At 40.2% G+C, this 18288-nt stretch overlaps 1 protein-coding gene across 3 annotated transcripts in view; it reads left to right on the forward strand.

The window, feature by feature from the left end:
- LOC149287818 (oxysterol-binding protein-related protein 1-like) overlaps window positions 1-15091 on the forward strand; it is a 42377-nt gene extending 27286 nt beyond the window's left edge. Inside the window, exons 2-13 of one of the 3 annotated variants that reach the window (XM_089492381.1) lie at window positions 3842-3917; window positions 4713-4847; window positions 5392-5489; window positions 5605-5787; window positions 6624-6731; window positions 7098-7187; window positions 8222-8348; window positions 12064-12077; window positions 13390-13495; window positions 14053-14176; window positions 14330-14420; window positions 14989-15091. In XM_089492381.1, coding sequence (XP_089348507.1) covers window positions 3842-3917; window positions 4713-4847; window positions 5392-5489; window positions 5605-5787; window positions 6624-6731; window positions 7098-7187; window positions 8222-8348; window positions 12064-12077; window positions 13390-13495; window positions 14053-14176; window positions 14330-14420; window positions 14989-15091 — 1255 coding nt within the window. Of the gene's footprint in view, window positions 1-3841; window positions 3918-4712; window positions 4848-5391; window positions 5490-5604; window positions 5788-6623; window positions 6732-7097; window positions 7188-8221; window positions 8355-12063; window positions 12078-13378; window positions 13496-14052; window positions 14177-14329; window positions 14421-14988 lie in introns of all 3 variants that reach the window. The other 2 variants (XM_089492379.1, XM_089492380.1) reach the window with 2 other exon arrangements.
- The last annotated feature ends 3197 nt before the right edge of the window (window positions 15092-18288 follow it).

The raw sequence follows: 18288 nt of genomic DNA on the forward strand, positions 1-18288 counted from the left end.
TTTAAATTTCAGAGGGGACCCTTAAGAAGCTACAGTGACGAGGTTAAAAGGTGTGCCGAACATCTGCCATCGCACTAGATCCCATGAATGACAAACGAGGAGGAGCGAGGTTAATGTAATAGTCCCTGCATTTTCCACTCTGCTCGCGTTACATACAGTTACTGTGCAATAGGATTGGCTTACATCTGCAGTGACCTTTATTACTGATTAGAGAGGAGGTCCAGTGAACTTAAGCATTAAGTATCTGGAAGCTTATGATTAGAGACTTTTGCGTTGGCAATTAGATGAGGATTTAGTTGACTAGCAAAAGGGGGAAACTAAAACTTGGTATTTTATTGTAGAAATCAGTTTGTTGATAGCGTGAAATATTATTTTTTTTTCTTTTTCATTTGGATAGTAAATTTTGCTGCACGTGTGTTGTGAGGAATGGGTTCCCTCGAAGTTACGCAGCTTTGAGTCTGGTAAGAAAGTGCTTAACCCCTTCGCGACCTTTGCCGGTTCAGGACCGTCATGACACGAAGGTCACTAAATGACCTTTGACGGTCCTGAACCGTCAAAAAGTAAAATAAGCTTAGAAAGTGATCAACGATCACTTTCTTCGCTTAAACGACGTTACTGTAATGCCTCGATGTCGAGGCATTCAGTAACGCCGAGATCGGCATCGGGGGCCATGTCTGGCCCCTCCCCGAGGCGTCAACAACCGCCATACATTGTATGGCGGCGGACGCCCGTTTTAAAAGCGTTTAGGACGCGATCAACGATCGCCTCCTAAACTTAAATGGTGTCGCTGGAATGCCTCGATCAGGAGGCATCCAGCGACACCAAACACTTACAACTGCCGGTGTTCTTCGCCATCAACAAGATGGCGGCCGCCCTGTAAAAGAAACAAACAAGTTTTTAAAGTTTGCTAGATGGTCTAGAGAACTCTGGCTCCACTTGCAGGTTGAATACAGGTACTGCATTCAACCATGCAAGTCAATGGAGCCAAGCTTTCTAATCACAATGTGATTAGTAAAATATAAAAAAAAAAAATATGGAAAAAATTAAAAGTGCTAACATTTAAAAATAATTATGCAGTGATGTCACTAGATGAACCATCCAGCAAAATGTGTAAAAAAAAAAAAAATATATAAAAAAAAATAAAGTTTATTATTTTGAGCAAGTGCTAAAATTTCTCAAAAATCTCAACAAAGAGTTAAAATAAACGCACTTCAAATACCCAAGGGGTGTCTAATATAAAAAAATGGCTGATGGGGTAAATTGGAGTGGCTGAGCTCAAAGATAGGGCATAGGTACAGACTTTCCAAAATGGACAAAAAAAGCGCACTTCCCAAATGTGGCATTTTAAATCTCAAACAACACGACAAATCCATGCATGTCGGGTATCACTGCACTCAGGAGATGTTCCTGAACACACATTGGGGTGTTGTTTGACAGTGGCATATACCAGGACCTGTATATCTATAACTAAAGTACAATTTGTGTGAAAAAAAATTACTATTACAAAGTTTGACAAAGTGTAGTTGTATAATTGGTGCATGGAAAGGGTTAAAATAACAGCATTTGGAATACCCTGGGGTGTCTAGTTTTCAAAAATATATGGTTTGAATGGGTTAAATTGAGTTAACCGGCTTCAAAGATATTCCAAAGAGGAGATGGAGGCAGACTGACCAGATTTGTTAAAAAAGATTTGGAAATCCTAAAACGCTGCTTGTACTTATTGCCCTATAACTTACAAAAAACAGCCAAAAAACATAAAAACATTGGGTATTTCTAAACTCAGGACAAGTAGTAGAATCTATTTAGCTAGTTTTTTTACTTGCTTTTTTAGGTGAGTAAAAGATTTTTCAAATAAGTCATAAAATGTGTTTTTTTTCAATTTTTCACCGTGTTTTTTTAATTTTTTTTATAGTAAATAAGATGATACGATCAAAATAATGGTATCTGAAGAAAGCCCATCTTGTCCTGAAAAAAACAATATATAACTTATGTGGGTACACTAAATGGTTGAGGAGAAAATTACAGCTGAACACAAGCACCACAAAAGTATTAAAACAGCCTCGGTCCCACAGGGTACAAAACGAAAAATGAGCCCGGTCCTTAAGGGGTTAAACTCGGCTCTCTGCGGTTAGGCTGTAAACATGAACCAAGTCCTCATTTACCAATTCATCACAGTTTGAGTGGTCTTTTAAGCACATTTATGTCCGTTTAGGAATAACGGTATTGAGTTGTACTGTGTTAAGCATCGAAAGAGAACACATTTTGGTAAACATGATGCCTTTTATTGGCAAACTATCTAGGTATCTTCTTCAGGTAAGTGTGCGTGCGTATAAATGTAACATCCGTTATTATGTGGCTGTGGTAAGCGCATAGAAATATACAATTTAGTGTCAGATGAAAACCACTTGGCCGATCTAGCCAGTCTGTTTTTCCTGATGTAAAGGTTCGGACCCAAGTCCTTGATCTTGATCCATGCCTGTTTTAGATACGCTCACTGTATTGGCCTCTGCCGTTTCTGCTTGGAGACCGTTCTATTTAGATGTTTTGGGGAAATCTATGTATGTGTTTGAGATGTTTATCATTTATGCAGTGTGCTGGGATTGTGTATTAAACTGTTTATTAGCCCAGGAGTCCAAACTTCTATCTGATATATTAAATCAGACAGCAGGCTGTTGTGAAAACTCCCAGCATACCCAGCTAAACTTTGAGAGTTGTGTTGGTTAGGAGGGTGTAACCCATCCCTCTTTTAGATCATTTATATAATAATGGCGTGTTTGCTTAGATTGATCCTTTTGGTCATTATGTACTGGTAAACTCTGCCTGCTTGACTGTAAGCTTTAGTGTTGAACTCAGACCAAGGATTCTATGTACATGTTTGAGGGGTCCGCTCAGTATAAATGGGGAAAAAAAAGAAAAACCTTGATTGATATATTGAAGAAACAGTCCATTTTATTTATCTGTACTTCATGCAAAAGCATTCAAAGTGCTGTAGTTACTCTTTTCATGGGGGAAACACTATTATAACTTTCTCTTACATGGTGCTAATAAGAATATGTATGTAGCTGACTTTACGTTTCTTATCAGTATAAATTAGCAACACTTCTTCAGGGTTCCCCAACCATCGAAAGCTAGGAGATCCCACGTGTCTCCTGTGCATTCAGGTTCTACCCCCGTGCGCGGAGCCTTATACGGCTTACAGAGGATCTTTAATGGCAGCCCTTTTAAGACCATGGCTCATAACATACCAGAATCCCCCACGATCACCCAATCTCTGCAAGGGGATTACGTTGGATTCTTAAATAATGTGTGAGCGTTTCTCAGACTATGGGAATCGTTGCAAGAAACATGATTGATTTCTTCTTTGACGCTTCAGCATGATGTGCAAATGACAAGACTGAGACTGACCTAAACATCTGGTGATTCTTATCGTCTTTGTGATCCTTGTGAATCTGAGGCATTAATTTAGAAAAGAATACACGTCGTGAGATATAAAATGTTTAGTGAGGGGCATGGGCATTGTAAGAATGTTTCAATTGGGGGACTATATGGGCTAAGATACCCCACTCACACCAACTAATGGGGGTCACTAGAATTACGTGTAGTGTTGGCAGTGCTAGCGTTTTACCATGATCATAAAATATATCCTTCTACAGAGCAGGAGTGTCAACTATCATGTAAACAGATTAAACGGCTGCATAACACCTTTACAAGTCTAATACACTGGAATGTACTGGAACGTATTAGCAGACTTTATGCATAATTCAATAATTCTAAAGACAGTGTGTATTTTTAGACGGCTAGTTGAGGGTTTAATATTTTTTTTTTCCTTTCATTTTTCCAGAACAAGCTTGCCTTCGCCAATGTTTTCCAGAAATGATTTTAGTATTTGGAGTATTTTAAGAAAATGCATTGGAATGGTAAGCCTACCCCTTGCAATCTGCATTCAAATGAACCAAAATCAAATCTGACTGATTTTAATCAAATCTGACGTTTCCCATATGTATTAACTGTTTGCGTTTTTTATTTTATGGATCCTGCAGCCACTGAATCACTAGATTCCAAATCATGCTATTCATTTGATAGAATAGCCTAGTTCCTTCTAGTTAAGGAGAAGGGTGAAAATGGCACACATTTTAAACATAATTTAGACCATAACAATGGCAATGGAAAGCCTAAATCAGAATTCTGTATCATGGCTCATGCAGCTGTATTCTACATGTCTGTGTCCGATATAAATTTACCAAAGATTTGAAACCGATTAACAAATGAACATTAATACTATTGTTACTGAAAAATTCAGTACAGCGAGTAACATTAAGGGCCACAGGGTTAGCCATTTCTAATGTGCCTCAAGTCCAGGCAACTGCACCTTACCAAACCTTGGCCTGGTGGATCAGATGAGAAGCAAGAGTTATATACTTTGACTTCTGTTTTTCTCTTGATCGGTGTATTGTGGGGACTCGGTTTGCTGGACTGTGAATTCTGAGTCTCCATTATGCGAACAAACCAACAACATGCAATAAAGCATTGCTATGCCACCGTGGGTCCTGCCTGAAGACCTGAGAATGAAGACAAGCAGTGATGAAAGGGCTGAGTGTGCGTGTGGTGGGAGGGAGATCTTAGTTACATGATAATTCCTATATGTCCTTTAATTGTGTAACTATTACGCTTGAACAAAACATAATTGTTTTTGTTATTTTTTTTAAAAACAGGAATTGTCAAAGATCACGATGCCGGTTATTTTTAATGAGCCACTAAGCTTTCTACAGCGACTCTCTGAATATATGGAGCATACGTACCTCATCCACAAAGCAAACCTGTGTCAGGATACAGTTGAGAGAATGCAGGTATGAAGGGTCCATAGAGCGCCACGCGCGTGATGGCGCATTGTAGCAGAATATTGATTTATATGAGATATGGGTATCCTCTGCCCCGACCTATAGAACTCCGAAAAGCGTGGCTGAGAGTTAGCAATAGAAATAAGTAATATGGGGGATATCTTAACTTTTTATGTGAACAAAAAGTAATTGTGAAGATTTATAAACTTATTTTCACTTTTATACAGCCATTCAATTCAATATTCCTACAAAAATAGTTTGCATTAGATAATTGTTTTAGCTACTGGTAGCGTTGTCTGCTCGAATAACTATTGGTGAGATGCTGGGTTATTTTTATGGTCAAGTACTTGTAGGAATAGGATTTTAATAACCAAGTACAGAGAACACCGCATCACCGCCAATATCAAGGTTTCGAGAGGTACTGCTTCTAAATTGTTTCAGCCTCCTACTGTACTGAAACTTGAATTATCTGTACAGTAGAAAAATGACTCGCTTTATATGTTTTCTTACCTAAGGTTTTATCCATTTTGCATGACGTGTTTGTTTGTTGCAGTGTGTAGCCGCTTTTGCCGTCTCAGCTGTTGCTTCACAGTGGGAGCGTACAGGAAAACCATTCAATCCTCTGCTCGGTGAAACATATGAATTAGTTCGGTAGGAACGTCATTTTGGAGTGCATGTAATACTGTGCTTCATGTTAAATATGTTAATTCAGCCAATGTTGTCAGAAGGATGTTTATATTGTTTTTTTTTTTGTATCTTTTTATAGTGAGGACCTTGGGTTTAGACTCATTTCAGAACAAGTTAGCCATCACCCACCAATTAGTGCATTCCATGCAGAAGGGACTACTAAGGACTTTGTGTTTCATGGGTCTGTTTACCCCAAACTGAAGTTCTGGGGGAAGAGTGTGGAAGCTGAGCCCAAAGGAATAATAACTTTGGAACTTCCCAAGTGAGTAACCTTTTTAATTTTCAGTATACATTTTGAGAATAACTCTGAAATATCCCACAATGTAAACGTTGAACTCGCCTGCTCTTTGTGATGGAATGTTTAACAATCCCAAGTTCCACAAACGATGCTTGATTTAAAAAAATCAAATGAACATTTTTTGAGGCATTTCATACCAAACTTTCATTTACTAATTTTAATTATTACAAACTTCTTTTTAAAAAAATGTGCAAAAGTGATCAGCAAAGTGAGCCCTTTCTTACGGGCCTAGGCAGCAATAGCGCAGTATTCCCAAAATCTTGTAAATGGCTGTCCAAACTCACCAAGCCATCAATTACAATTAGAAAACCCAGTAATATCTCCAAAATTAGATGGAAAATAAAACGGTAGCTAGCCTCTGTTAGTGTTCTTTGCATGGCTGCTTGTAGCACCCATATATTATTTTAGAAAATGCCATGGGCTGCGTGCATGTTCTTGTACTGAGCTGTAATATTTTAAAGGTGGTTAAAGTATACATGTGTAAAGATTAATATTGACACATTTATAATTTAATTCTTGTCCTTTGAAGTACAATGAACAACAACACCACGCTTCAGTAATTGTGTGAAGTATGTGTTCAGATTATTAATGCTTGATAAATACTTTGGATGTTATATATGTATACATATTAGGTTCTTGTTCATTGGTTCTGCAGACTTATCTGTCACTTTTTATTTTTTTAAATATTTAGTTTAACATTATTCACTATTCTTACATTTATTATTATTATTATTACATTATTATTCTACCTCTGAATACTGATGCCTTTGAATATTATTTTTTTTAATTTTCTTTTACAGGCACAATGAATCTTATACATGGACAAACCCAACTTGCTGCGTACATAATATTATAGTGGGTAAACTGTGGATCGAGCAGTATGGTAATATGGAAATAACCAATCACAAGTAGGTAACAATTCACAAAAAACACATTTTAATACTGTTAACACCATAAGGCAAGGGCAACACAAGGCATTTGATGGCAGGGTAAAAAGTATTTCTTGCTCTGTTTCATATAGAGATGTATTGCGAGAGACCAATTACAAAGTTTTTAGTCGGGTTTGAATACATAGATATTGTGAGTTTTAAGGTTCAGAAATCAGGCTCATTGATTCCTATTTACTTGGCTTCTGGATCACCGTTTCATCATAGCTAATAAATGCAGGCAGGAACGTATACACGTGGCACGACTATAGAGCCGTGTGCCGCTTTCAAGTCAGAACCGATGGGATCAATCAAAACATACCTGATGTTTATTTATTGTTTTTACAGAACAGGTGAAAAGTGCATTTTAAATTTTAAACCTTGTGGCCTGTTTGGAAAAGAATTGCACAAAGTGGAAGGGTACATTCAAGATAAAAGGTAATGGATCAAATGGCTTCCATTTTTTTTGAGGCATTTGTTTTTTTTAAGTTTTCCGTTAAGTTTATGCTGGGAGGGGGTACTGTTTTCTCAAAATAAAGAGTTAACTTTAATTACATGCAAAAGTCAATTTATCAGGATGTTGGGTTTAGTCTGGAACTATGATATGGTAATAAACATTTACAAGGCAGTGTATGTAGTCTCCCCCTTTTGGTTATAAGGGTTATATATACAGTGCTTCTTACCGTTCCAAGCTTTTGCTCTTAGTAGAGTTTTTAGTATACTTTAGCCCACTTTAGTATACTTTACTTCAAGGCGTATTTCTTGACGCCATTGTTCATGATGTACAAAGTTCCACTTTAGATATAGTTTAGTATATTATCGTATAGGGCAGTGGTTTTTGCCTGTCTAGTGCCATATAGAAGACAACTTGTAATCTTTCTGATGGGCGAAGTATAAATGGAAGGATTGTTAAAAAGAGGCTACGCTGGTTTACTTGTTTATGGTGGTAGAACTCTTGGTAATGTACAGGCTGCACCCTATAGCTTTTATTTTGCACATTCGGACCACATATTCTGAGGTAAGTAAGGCTTCACAAAAAGCTGGCGGCAATGGAAAGCTGTGTATTCTATTTGTTGTCTTCAAGCCAATTTCCGTATGTAAGAAATCTGTGCTTTACTGCAAACCCTGTACGTGATCACGTAGCTTCAGAGAAGTCCGAACGCCTTGCCTGTAAATAGTATATGTGAGAATTTAGGGCATCTCAAATCTGGTATAATTGTGGGGTTGTCCCTGAAGATGTTTCCTAGCAAAATGTGACAGTAGACACAGAAGTAATGTAAGAGGTTTCTGCCATTAGAAGAACCTGCATGATTTGAATTAATCGGTGACATTAATCCAATGCTAATACAATAACGTCTACAAAGTTAGTGTTTAGTGGTTTCCCGACTGAGAGATCTGTGATATCTGTGTGGGGGATGTGGACTGACCTTTAGAGATTATCATATGGCTGGTTGTGTTTTATTTTTGTATAGCAAAAAGAAACTGTGTTGTCTGTACGGGAAGTGGACAGAGTGTCTCTTTTCTATTGATCCATCTACATTTGAAGCATCTAGAAGGAATGACAAAAAGAGTGGTGATGATAAGAAGAATTCTAAGCAGGTAACCGTGTCTGGTGGGCCTGCTAACTTCCTTTTTGTCTTGCGTGGATCGTGTAACTCACAAGTGTTATGTTAGCCAGTATTCGGTCGATTCCATGTATACATCTTATGTACTGCTAGATGGTCAAATACTGGATTGCTGCATGTAGGTCTCATACATGACCTTCTTTTAATGACCTGTCTAGCGACCCTATGTGGATTTCATTTTCCTGACCAACCGATCTAAAATGTCTCTTTAATAATATTCAAAAATGTTTTAGTACAGTTTCTTGGAAACATGTATCTCCCTTCCCCCCCGTCTGGTTAGCAGTGGGATTGAGCGCCAACGTTATTTCTCGTGTTTTATTCATCCATAATACGTGGAAGGTGAGGTTTGGTAAGCTTCAAAAGAACGTAGTGCTTTCCGCAAATTAAATGGTCTGCCCGTATAAGATATTTTCAGTTTAGTACAAGAATCACAAACAATTGATGTTACAACTGTTACATGATTATATTTTAAGAAAAAACATTTTATTTTTTTTTCTTCTTATGGCTTCCACATCATTACATTGTTGTCTTTTCATAATACATACAGATAAATTAATAGAATCCAAGGAGATCATCCTGTTTAAGCTTCCAGGGATTCTATTCCATTTCAGGTTGTGCATGGTTTGCAATTTTTCTATTCCTTAGTTAAGGCTACTACTGTCAACTTTTTTTTTTTCGTACATTTATTACATTTGGGGTGGGGGTAAAGGAAAAAAGAAAATGGTACACACTTAAACTATCAGTTCATTAAGAAACAAAGCCAACAAGTACACCGTATTCAAAGCTTGATTCTTGTAGGGCTGCAACTAACGATTATTTTCATAATAATGCCACTCTACTCTACCCCCACAATATGCCACTGTGCCTGATATGCCTTATACCCCCTGATACACCACTCCATCCTCCCCAGACATGCCACGCTGCCCTCCCCACATATGCCTTATATACCGTATATGCCTTATACCCCCAGATATGTCTCTCCGTTCTCCCCAGATATACCTTATACCCCCCAGATATCTCATAGTCCCCTCATAGAATCACAGACCCGTTCGCATCACACTGACACCATACTTTTATAAATAAGTACTGGGTTAATCTTCACTGCCCCCAGGATTTAGATTCCCCTTAGTCTGCCCCCTTTACCTCTAACTGCGCCTTAAGTTAACTTTATTAAATTAATTAAATTAACCCTCAGTCCTCATTAAATTAACCCTAAACACCCCATTAACCATAACTACCCCTAAATTAACTCTAAAGACCCCATCAAACACAACTACCCTAAATTAACCCTAAACACCCCATTAACCACAGCATCCCCTAAATTAACTCTAAAGACCCCATCAACAGGGGCGGGCTGGGCCGGGGGGCAGGCCGCCCTAAATCCGGGCCGGTGGGCCGGACGGACGACCGGCAGACGAGCATTCAATGTGGCTGCGGCCGCAAAGTTAAAAACTAAGCGGCCGCGAGCAGGATTGAATGCGGCCGTCATGCGTACCTGGCGGGCGGGGGGGGGGTGGTCCGCCCCGGCTGCCGCTCATCTGAGGGGTGCCACCATGCCGGCACGCCTCCAGAAACGATGCGCGCGGCAACTGTGGCTGTGCGCCGGGACTTGATGTGAAATCCCGGCGCACAACACTGAAGCCACGCCCACCGTCTTCCGCGCTCAGTACACCGGAAGGACAAGAAGTAGAAGAAGAAGAGGAGGAGGAGGAAAAGTGAGAGTGAAAGAAGAAAAGGTAGGAGAGAGTGGATTAGTAAGTGTGTGAGAGTGATGGGTGTAATGCTGAATGTAAGTGTGTGAGAGTGATGGGTGTTATGCTGAATGTAAGTGTGTGAGAGTGATGGGTGTTATGCTGAATGTAAGTGTGTGAGAGTGATGGGTGTTATGCTGAATGTAAGTGTGTGAGAGTGATGGGTGTTATGCTGAATGTAAGTGTGTGAGAGTGATGGGTGTTATGCTGAATGTTTGTGAATGAGGGTTCCAGATAGCATGGATGTGTACGTGTTGGGGGATAGCTTGGCATAGGGAGTCCGTAATCACATTCCTTTCATGCCCAGATTCCAGCATGTAGTGGCTGCCTAGGCATGATAGGAGTGTGATTGCTGTTATAAATTATTTTTTGGTCCAACTTCGGTGTGTTAACACTTTTATTGGACAGAATAATTCAATGACAGTATTAATATATATATATATATATATATATATAAATTGCAAACAGCAATCACACTCCTATCATGCTAAGTCAGCCAGCACATGCTAGAACCTGGGCATGATAGGATTGTGATTGTTGTTATATATGTGTGTGTGTATGATTTTTTTGTCTAATTTTGGTGTTACTTTTAATAAAGTATTTTAAAGTTGTTTTTTTTTTTGTTTTTTTTTTCAGTTTTGGACAAGTGAATGCTGAATTTTTAGTTTCAGTCCAGAATTTTCATTTCGGTGCATCCCTACTATATACTATGCCAGTCGCTAAAGTGGTAAGCCTACACCACATCAATGTTTGGCTTAGTATATAGTGATAGGGGTTGTCAGTGTCTGGCTCAATGTATAGGCACACATTGACGGTGGTACCGCGTAATCCCTAAGCATATAATGATAACAAATATGCTGTACCCCTGTCAATGTTTGCCTAACCATAGAAACTATGCAGTTTTAAAGTGTGTGTGGGGGGGTGCCACATACAGGGTCTGCCACAGGTGCCAAATACTCTAGGTACGCCCCTGCATCATGCGGCAGTCAGACCCAACGGCCATGCCTCAGCTCCTCTTCCCACGTCTTAAAAGGGCTGTGATGAAGAGCTGAGGCATGCGGTGCGTGCACACCGGCCACTTTAATTTCGTTAGGCGCTGGTGGAGTGACTGCCGCACGACGGCCGCTTTCAATGTCGCTCGCAGCCGCTTTGATGGTGCAATGGGCCAGTTGACTAGACTTGCCCCCCAGGCCTTAGGCTGCCAGCCCTCCCCTGCCCATCAACCATAACATCCTCTAAACACCCCATTAACCACAACTGCCTCAAATTAACCCCAAACACCCCATTAACCATAACTGCCCCTAAATTAACCCCCACCTCCCCTAACTTTCAGCAGCCCAAATATTAATTTTATACTTAGTTAGATGAGTGTCACAGCCATGCCTTCTGGGAGAAGGAAGGGGGCGGGGCCAGTTGTCACAGTGATTACAGGGAGGGGCTGGTAAGTAGGAGCTGCTGCTGCTGTGAGTCACTGAAACGGATTATATAATATGGGGTATTTTTCAGAGCGTTTGCTCTGAAAAAACCCTCATTTTATAATCGATAAAAATCGATTCAACTAATCGATAATGAAATTCGTTGGCAACGATTTTCATTATCGATTAGCTGTTGCAGCCCTAGATACTTGTAAGCAGGCTGAAATACTTCAATTTACCAAATATCCCCAAACCACATGAAGCACCCAATAATGAAAATTGTACCGGCAAAGAGAAAACTTCCCTAGTGTGGAAGCAGACGGCAAGCCCTGCCTAGTGTAGCTAGTGCTGTAAGGGATTGTAGGATACCTAATTGACATTAAAGGGTCAATGTCATTGATGAAAAATAATGCATATTAATTAACAATACTTTTTGAGTATGTTGAAATGCATTCTTCAAAATGTAAAGAAAATAAAGTAGTTAAGGAGAAGCTGCAGCTCCTCGCCACCTCCATGGTGTGAGGATTCTCCCCAATTATTGGCTGCTTCAAGCACTCCCATTGAAATCAATCGAGGGTGGTTGCCATACATATGCATGGTGGGGGTCGCCAAGCCGGCACTGAGCGGTTTGGTAAGTGTATCACATTCCAGGATATGTTTCATGAGAAATAACTGAAGAACAGACCAAAAGGATACACGTACACATATATAATGTATGCGTATTCATTTTAACATATTAAGGCTAGGTTTCCACTTGGGTTTTTGTCCTGCGTTTTTTTTTCTTGATGAAAAACGCCAAGAAAACTGCCACTGCATTTTCCTGCGTTTTGGCGTTGTTTTTTTTTCTGGAGTTTTTTCTGGCGTTTTAGCCTTTCTGTGGAAATTGCTTTTTTTGACCTTAGGCAGTTTTTCCAGCCTTTACAAGTTAGAAGTTTCACCCAGCTAAAAGGGATTAGGATAAATGGCAAGTATCTGCCCCCTGATGTCATTTACTTGGTAGAGTTCTACTTAAACGCCCCGGCGGACCCTTTTGTCACTTTTCTGTGGTTTGTAAGGCCTGCTTTATTCCGAATGTCTGCTCCTCTAGGAAGATTGGCCCCAAATGATGGTGCAAATTGTTTGCTGTTGCTTTTGGCACGCAGGATCCAGTTGATGTGTCGCGTATGTTTGTTTGTAATGGCATGTTTGTTCCAAATGGTGTAGAATTCAATATGAACTTTGTTTTGTGTCAAACTGTTTGTTTCCAGCCTATTTCTCGTAGTTCACACAGATACTGGGTCCATCCTCTGCATTGTAACTGTGGAAAAAACGCCATAAAAAACGCCAAGGCAATAAACCCACATGGCTTTTTCATGGCGTTTTTTCTCTCCCATAGACTTCTATTGGAGAAAAACGCCAAGATTTCCTTGCAAAAAACGCCAGAGTGTCAACATGCTGCGATTCTGAAAAACTGCCACAGAGCCCAAAAAAGCAGGAAAAACGCCAAAGAGGACTGAAAAAACACCAAACAAAAAAACGCCAAGTGGATATGGCATTCTGCGATTTCCTATTGAAGAACAGCTAACATCTGGCTGCTGCGTTTTTTCACAAAAAAAACGCCAGGTGGCGCTATTGACGTTTTTATGGGCGTTTTTAGCTAAAAAAAACCAAGTGGAAACCTAGCCTAAGGGTGGCTGAAGAACACCATCATGATGTTAATAATGCCACATGTACACAGAGATAATCTTAACACCGTCAAATAGATTACCTGTTAATAGATGGATATATATTCACAAATGGTATGCATATTTCTCATGTAATCAAGACAAACAGATTATTTGTGTTACTGTGTTTTTCAGACCGGGGGCACTGAAGAGCCGGATGAAATGCCGCTACCAGACTCTGAAACTGTCAGTCTTATACCGGGGAGCACTTTGCTATGGAAGATAGCCCCACGACCCTCGAATTCCGCACAGGTCAGTATAATTGTCTGCAACGTTCTACTGTATTTAAAGGCTGAACATTTTTGGCTGTTTAAAAAAAAAAAAAAAAAGAGAGAGAGAAATGCTATCATTGGTCTGTAAAGGGTTAATCTAGATAAGGACTAAGTGTATGTAAATTGTGCTGTTATTTGTGTTTGTCTTTAAATGCGACTGCTATTCATACTCTGGCGTTTTGGATTTCACCAAGTTCCCAAAAGCTTCAGCGTGGCCATAAACCTTAGTTGTCGGGAATGTGCTGGGTTTTGTAAATAAGTCCCAGAGCTTGCAGTATTTTTCCTTGAGGATCAGAAGAACCAGCTAGATGCTCGGTCTCCTCCAACTGCACCATTGTGCACCAAGCATCCAATACAGAGTTACAGTAGGTAAGGCAGGAAAGCAGTGCCTCAGATTTGCAGGGAAAAAGTGCTGCTTGGGCTCCCCACAGTTTGAAGGAGGAAAGCAGAAAATGGTGTCCATGTACTAAATACTGATTTTCTGTGTCCAAAAGTCATAACTCGCTGAAGTAATACAAGCTTTATTTTTCCCCCCAGATGTATAACTTCACTAGCTTTGCCCTGTCTTTGAATGAGCTGGATAAGGGTATGGAACGTATAATTCCAAAAACAGACTGTCGGCTACGTCCAGACATAAGAGCTATGGAGAACGGGGACATTGGTAATTTGTGTTATGTATTCTGTATTGCAGTGATGCATTAAAGGCCTCTGGGGTGTGAAGTTTTCTACATGAGCAGAACAAAAGACAACTTTTTCGATGTAAGCGGACGTGAAGCTAACTAGTGGTTTAACTTGCCATTAATGGTTATTACAGATACAGCGAGTGAAGAAAAGAAGCGTTTGGAAGAGAAGCAAAGAGCTGCACGCAAGAATCGCTCCAAGTCAGATGAGGACTGGAAAACGAGGTCTGGATCAGCAGCACAATAACTTCTAAAATGCTGTCTGCTGTCATAGTGCTATAACGGCCCACGTTCAGATCGTATTGATACCTTATAGTAGATTAAGATGTAAAGCCTCAGAAGCTGTCAACAACCCCTACCTTAGCTATCAATCACTTACACATAAGGAAGAGACGTCTGAGGTCTTGAATTCGCTGTAATGCTACTCCCCAATCTATGAACATTGGTTCCCTAAAATGTTTGGTAGACCTCTTGGGCCAATGTGACAGTAGCCTGTAGTGTAATAAACTGTTCAGCAGGCAACCTCAATTGAACAGTAGTGTAATAATTAATTATTTGCACTGTATTCTACTCCAAGTTTGGAAATTATTGCACTCATCCCCAAGCCTGTTAAATAAGAGGCCCAAGATTATACTTTTTGGCATTGTCATTTATCACCAGTTAGTTAAGATCATGTCCTTTTAAGTATTGCAGCAGAAGTAAAGGTTCGCTCATATTGTCCTCCAGACAGAAATAAGTAACTACCCATGTTAAAAGAAGTTTGTGTACTAAAGTATTTAATTTATTTCTACAGGTGGTTCCACCAAGGCCCAAACCCATACAATGGTGGCCAAGACTGGCTCTATTCTGGAAACTACTGGGACAGAAACTACACTAACCTACCAGATATTTATTGAATAAGCCATACAGCAAACGGAGGCGTCAAGAAGTCTTTCCAGCTGTATCGATTGTAGATCTGTGTGTATCTGACTTTCATAGAATTGCACCTTCTGTAGTACCCTAAAGCCTAGCATTAATTTTCAGAGATCTGTCTGGATTAGTATGCCTTTTTTTTGTAAGAAAAATCCAAGCAATATTTCAGGGTGCACGAAGGTACAGTAAAAATGTATAGCTGTAAGCTGATGCTGGAACCCATTCAATTCAGGTCTATTGATTGTATCATTTTTTATGGAGAGAATGAATAAATAGAATATATATATCGCTATTATAAAAATAATAATTAAAAAAAAATATAACGCGTATATATTATTTTTATATAAACAATAAATAAAAATATATATTAGGAGTTCTATCTATATCATGCTATATCATGTAGAACACGAACTAATATTGATGTATACACATTGATATTTTATGATGAGAGATTTGATGTGTATTTGATGCACATAAGCACAATTAAACTACATATTGTATTAAAAATTTATATAGTCTCAGGAGAAAATGAAGACCGGGAAGAGGAATACATAATTTTTATCGTACATTTTATACTATGCTTCCGGCACTAACTGATATCTGCCAGAGCACAATAATTTACATAAGACATCCTAACTGCAAAACCTCCAAAATAATACATGCTAATAAAAATAACCACAAACATATAGTTGAGGAGTAAGACATTTTATTATGACCAAAAAAAGTTTAGTTAGGCTTGGCCCAAGTGACAAGAAAAAAAATATAAAAGGAGTTGGATAAAGTGAAAAAAGAAATTTTTACAGATAACTTGAAGTCTACTCAGCAATGCAACTCTTTTATATCCCAACCAGAACCTTTCTCAATGCATAGGACATACTCGGCTACATCGTGATTGGGTTTAATGTCCAGCTTTTAGGGCAAGAAGGGTGTGACCCGTAAGATGTAATTGGGTGTTACATGGGTGTTCATACTTTGTTCACTTCTGGGTAGTGTTTCATTCCCATAGCGCTGGTGGCAAAGTCAAAATGATTGATTTTCTGATTGACACACCTGTGCGAAGTGTTTTCTCTGCCAGATGTGTAGGTAACTGATGCTATACGCGATGTATTCACCCATCTGGCAGGCATTTGTATATAGATGTACCCGTCTTTTACTTGACGTGCCTGTTATAAAATGATTTGTATGGTAAGTTGGCATCAAAATGTAAATGTCATTTGGCTAGAGAATGTTAAAAGTTAATAAAATCTTTAAGTGCTGCTAAATAAAAGTATTAAAATAAGCGTCAGATTTTATTACGTTATGTAGTGCAATACTCAATGCATAATTTTTTTTTTTATACGGTGCCAAAAATGTAAGCAGCTCTTCTTACAATACGGTATATTCAAGGGGTATAATAAGACTAGAACTGACAAGACAAACCGATACGTTAGGTGGAGAGAGCCCGGCTCGCAAGCTTACAATCTTGATGGAATGGGGTGACAAACATAAGGAACAGAGAAAGGGTGAGAGGTAGTGTGCTGGTTGTATCAGTGAAGTTCTAGCAGCTAAGATGGTGCGGCTTCTCTGAAGAAGTGGGCTTTGAGATTTTTCTTGAATGTCGGGGGGGGGGGTGAAAGCTGAAGGTTCGGTAGAAGTAGATTCCAGAGAAATGGGGGCAGCACAAGTGAAATCTTGTGGATGGGAAAAGAAAGAGGGGGTTGCAAAGAAGAGAGGTCTTGTCTAATAGTTTAATCTTGTCTTTGAAGATGTTGGGTAGCGAGAAAAGTAGGGCTGCAACTAACGATTATTTTAATAATCGATTAGTTGGCCGATTATTTTTTCGATTAATCGGATAAAAAAAATATGCAAATTTTTTGTTTATTTAAAATAATTTAATGAACTGGATGTTAAAAAACAACTTAAAATTTACATTAACATTCTTATTTTGTTATGATGTAATAAAAAAACAATATTTTCAAAGTACAAAAACCCAAACACAATATTTATGAAACAAAATAACCCCAAACATTCTGAAAAGAGGTGGACTATTACTGTTCAAGAAACTTTGCACCCAGCACTTTGCACCCGGCACTTTGCACCCAGCCCTGGCACTTTGCACCCAGCACTTTGCCCCACCCCTGGCACTTTGCACCCAGCACTTTGCCCCACCCCTGGCACTTTGCACCCAGCACTTTGCACCCAGCACTTTGCACCCAGCCCTGGCTCTTTGCACCCAGAACTTTGCACCCAGCCCTGGCACTTTGCACCCGGCACTTTGCACCCAGCCCTGGCACTTTGCACCCAGCCCTGGCACTTTGCACTGTGCCCCTGCACCCAGTCTCCAACTCTGCCCTGCACCCAGCCCTGCCCCCACATTCTGCCCTGCCCCCACACTCACACCCTGCACCCACTCTGCTCTGCACCCACACTCACACTCTGCCCTGCACCCAGCCCTGCCCCCACATTCTGCCCTGCCCCCACACTCGCACCCACTCTGCCCTGCACCCCCACCCCCACTCTGCCCTGCACCCAGTCTCCTGCCCTGCCCCCACACTCACACCCTGCCCTGCATCCCCACCCCCACCCTGCCCTGCACTCAGTCTCCTACCCTGGCCTGCCCCCCCCACCCCCACTCTGCCCTGCATCCCCTGAAACCCCACCCCCACCCCCGCGAATCGCTCTGTGCGAATGGAGCCACTCGCACAGAGCGAACCGCTCTGTGCGAACGGAGCCACTCGCACAGAGCGAACCGCAACTAAAAGAAGGTGCGTGTAGCGGAAGCGGGGAACGCTCGCGGAGGTAAGTAAAAGGAGCCGAGTGCTCCAACAACGAATCGATTAATCGATAACGGAAATCGTCGACAAAGATTTTCGTTATCGATTATCGATTTTATCGATTCGTTTCAGCCCTAGAGAAAAGTTTGATGTGAAGGGACAGAGAAGGGAGCTGAAGTTAAGAGGAAAAAGAAAAAAAAAAAAAGGTTGAAAGAAAGGGAGGATATGAGAGCAGAGAAGTAGTTGTTTAGTGAGAGAGAGGGCAGAGTTGTAGGTGTGAAGCATGAATTTGTGGTGAGTAAAGTCTGCTGGATTTGGATTTTCTGAAGTAACGTTCACCCGTGCGGCAGCCCTTCTGAAGAAACTGTGGGTTTGGTATGCCATGGTTGGGGCAATACAGGTAACTGTGGCTATGCTGTTGAGAGATG

The sequence above is a fragment of the Sceloporus occidentalis genome, unplaced genomic scaffold, assembly GCF_023333645.1.
Source record: "Sceloporus occidentalis isolate IW3139 unplaced genomic scaffold, rSceOcc1.0.p SCAF_56, whole genome shotgun sequence".
NCBI classification, from domain to species: Eukaryota; Metazoa; Chordata; class Lepidosauria; order Squamata; family Phrynosomatidae; genus Sceloporus; species Sceloporus occidentalis.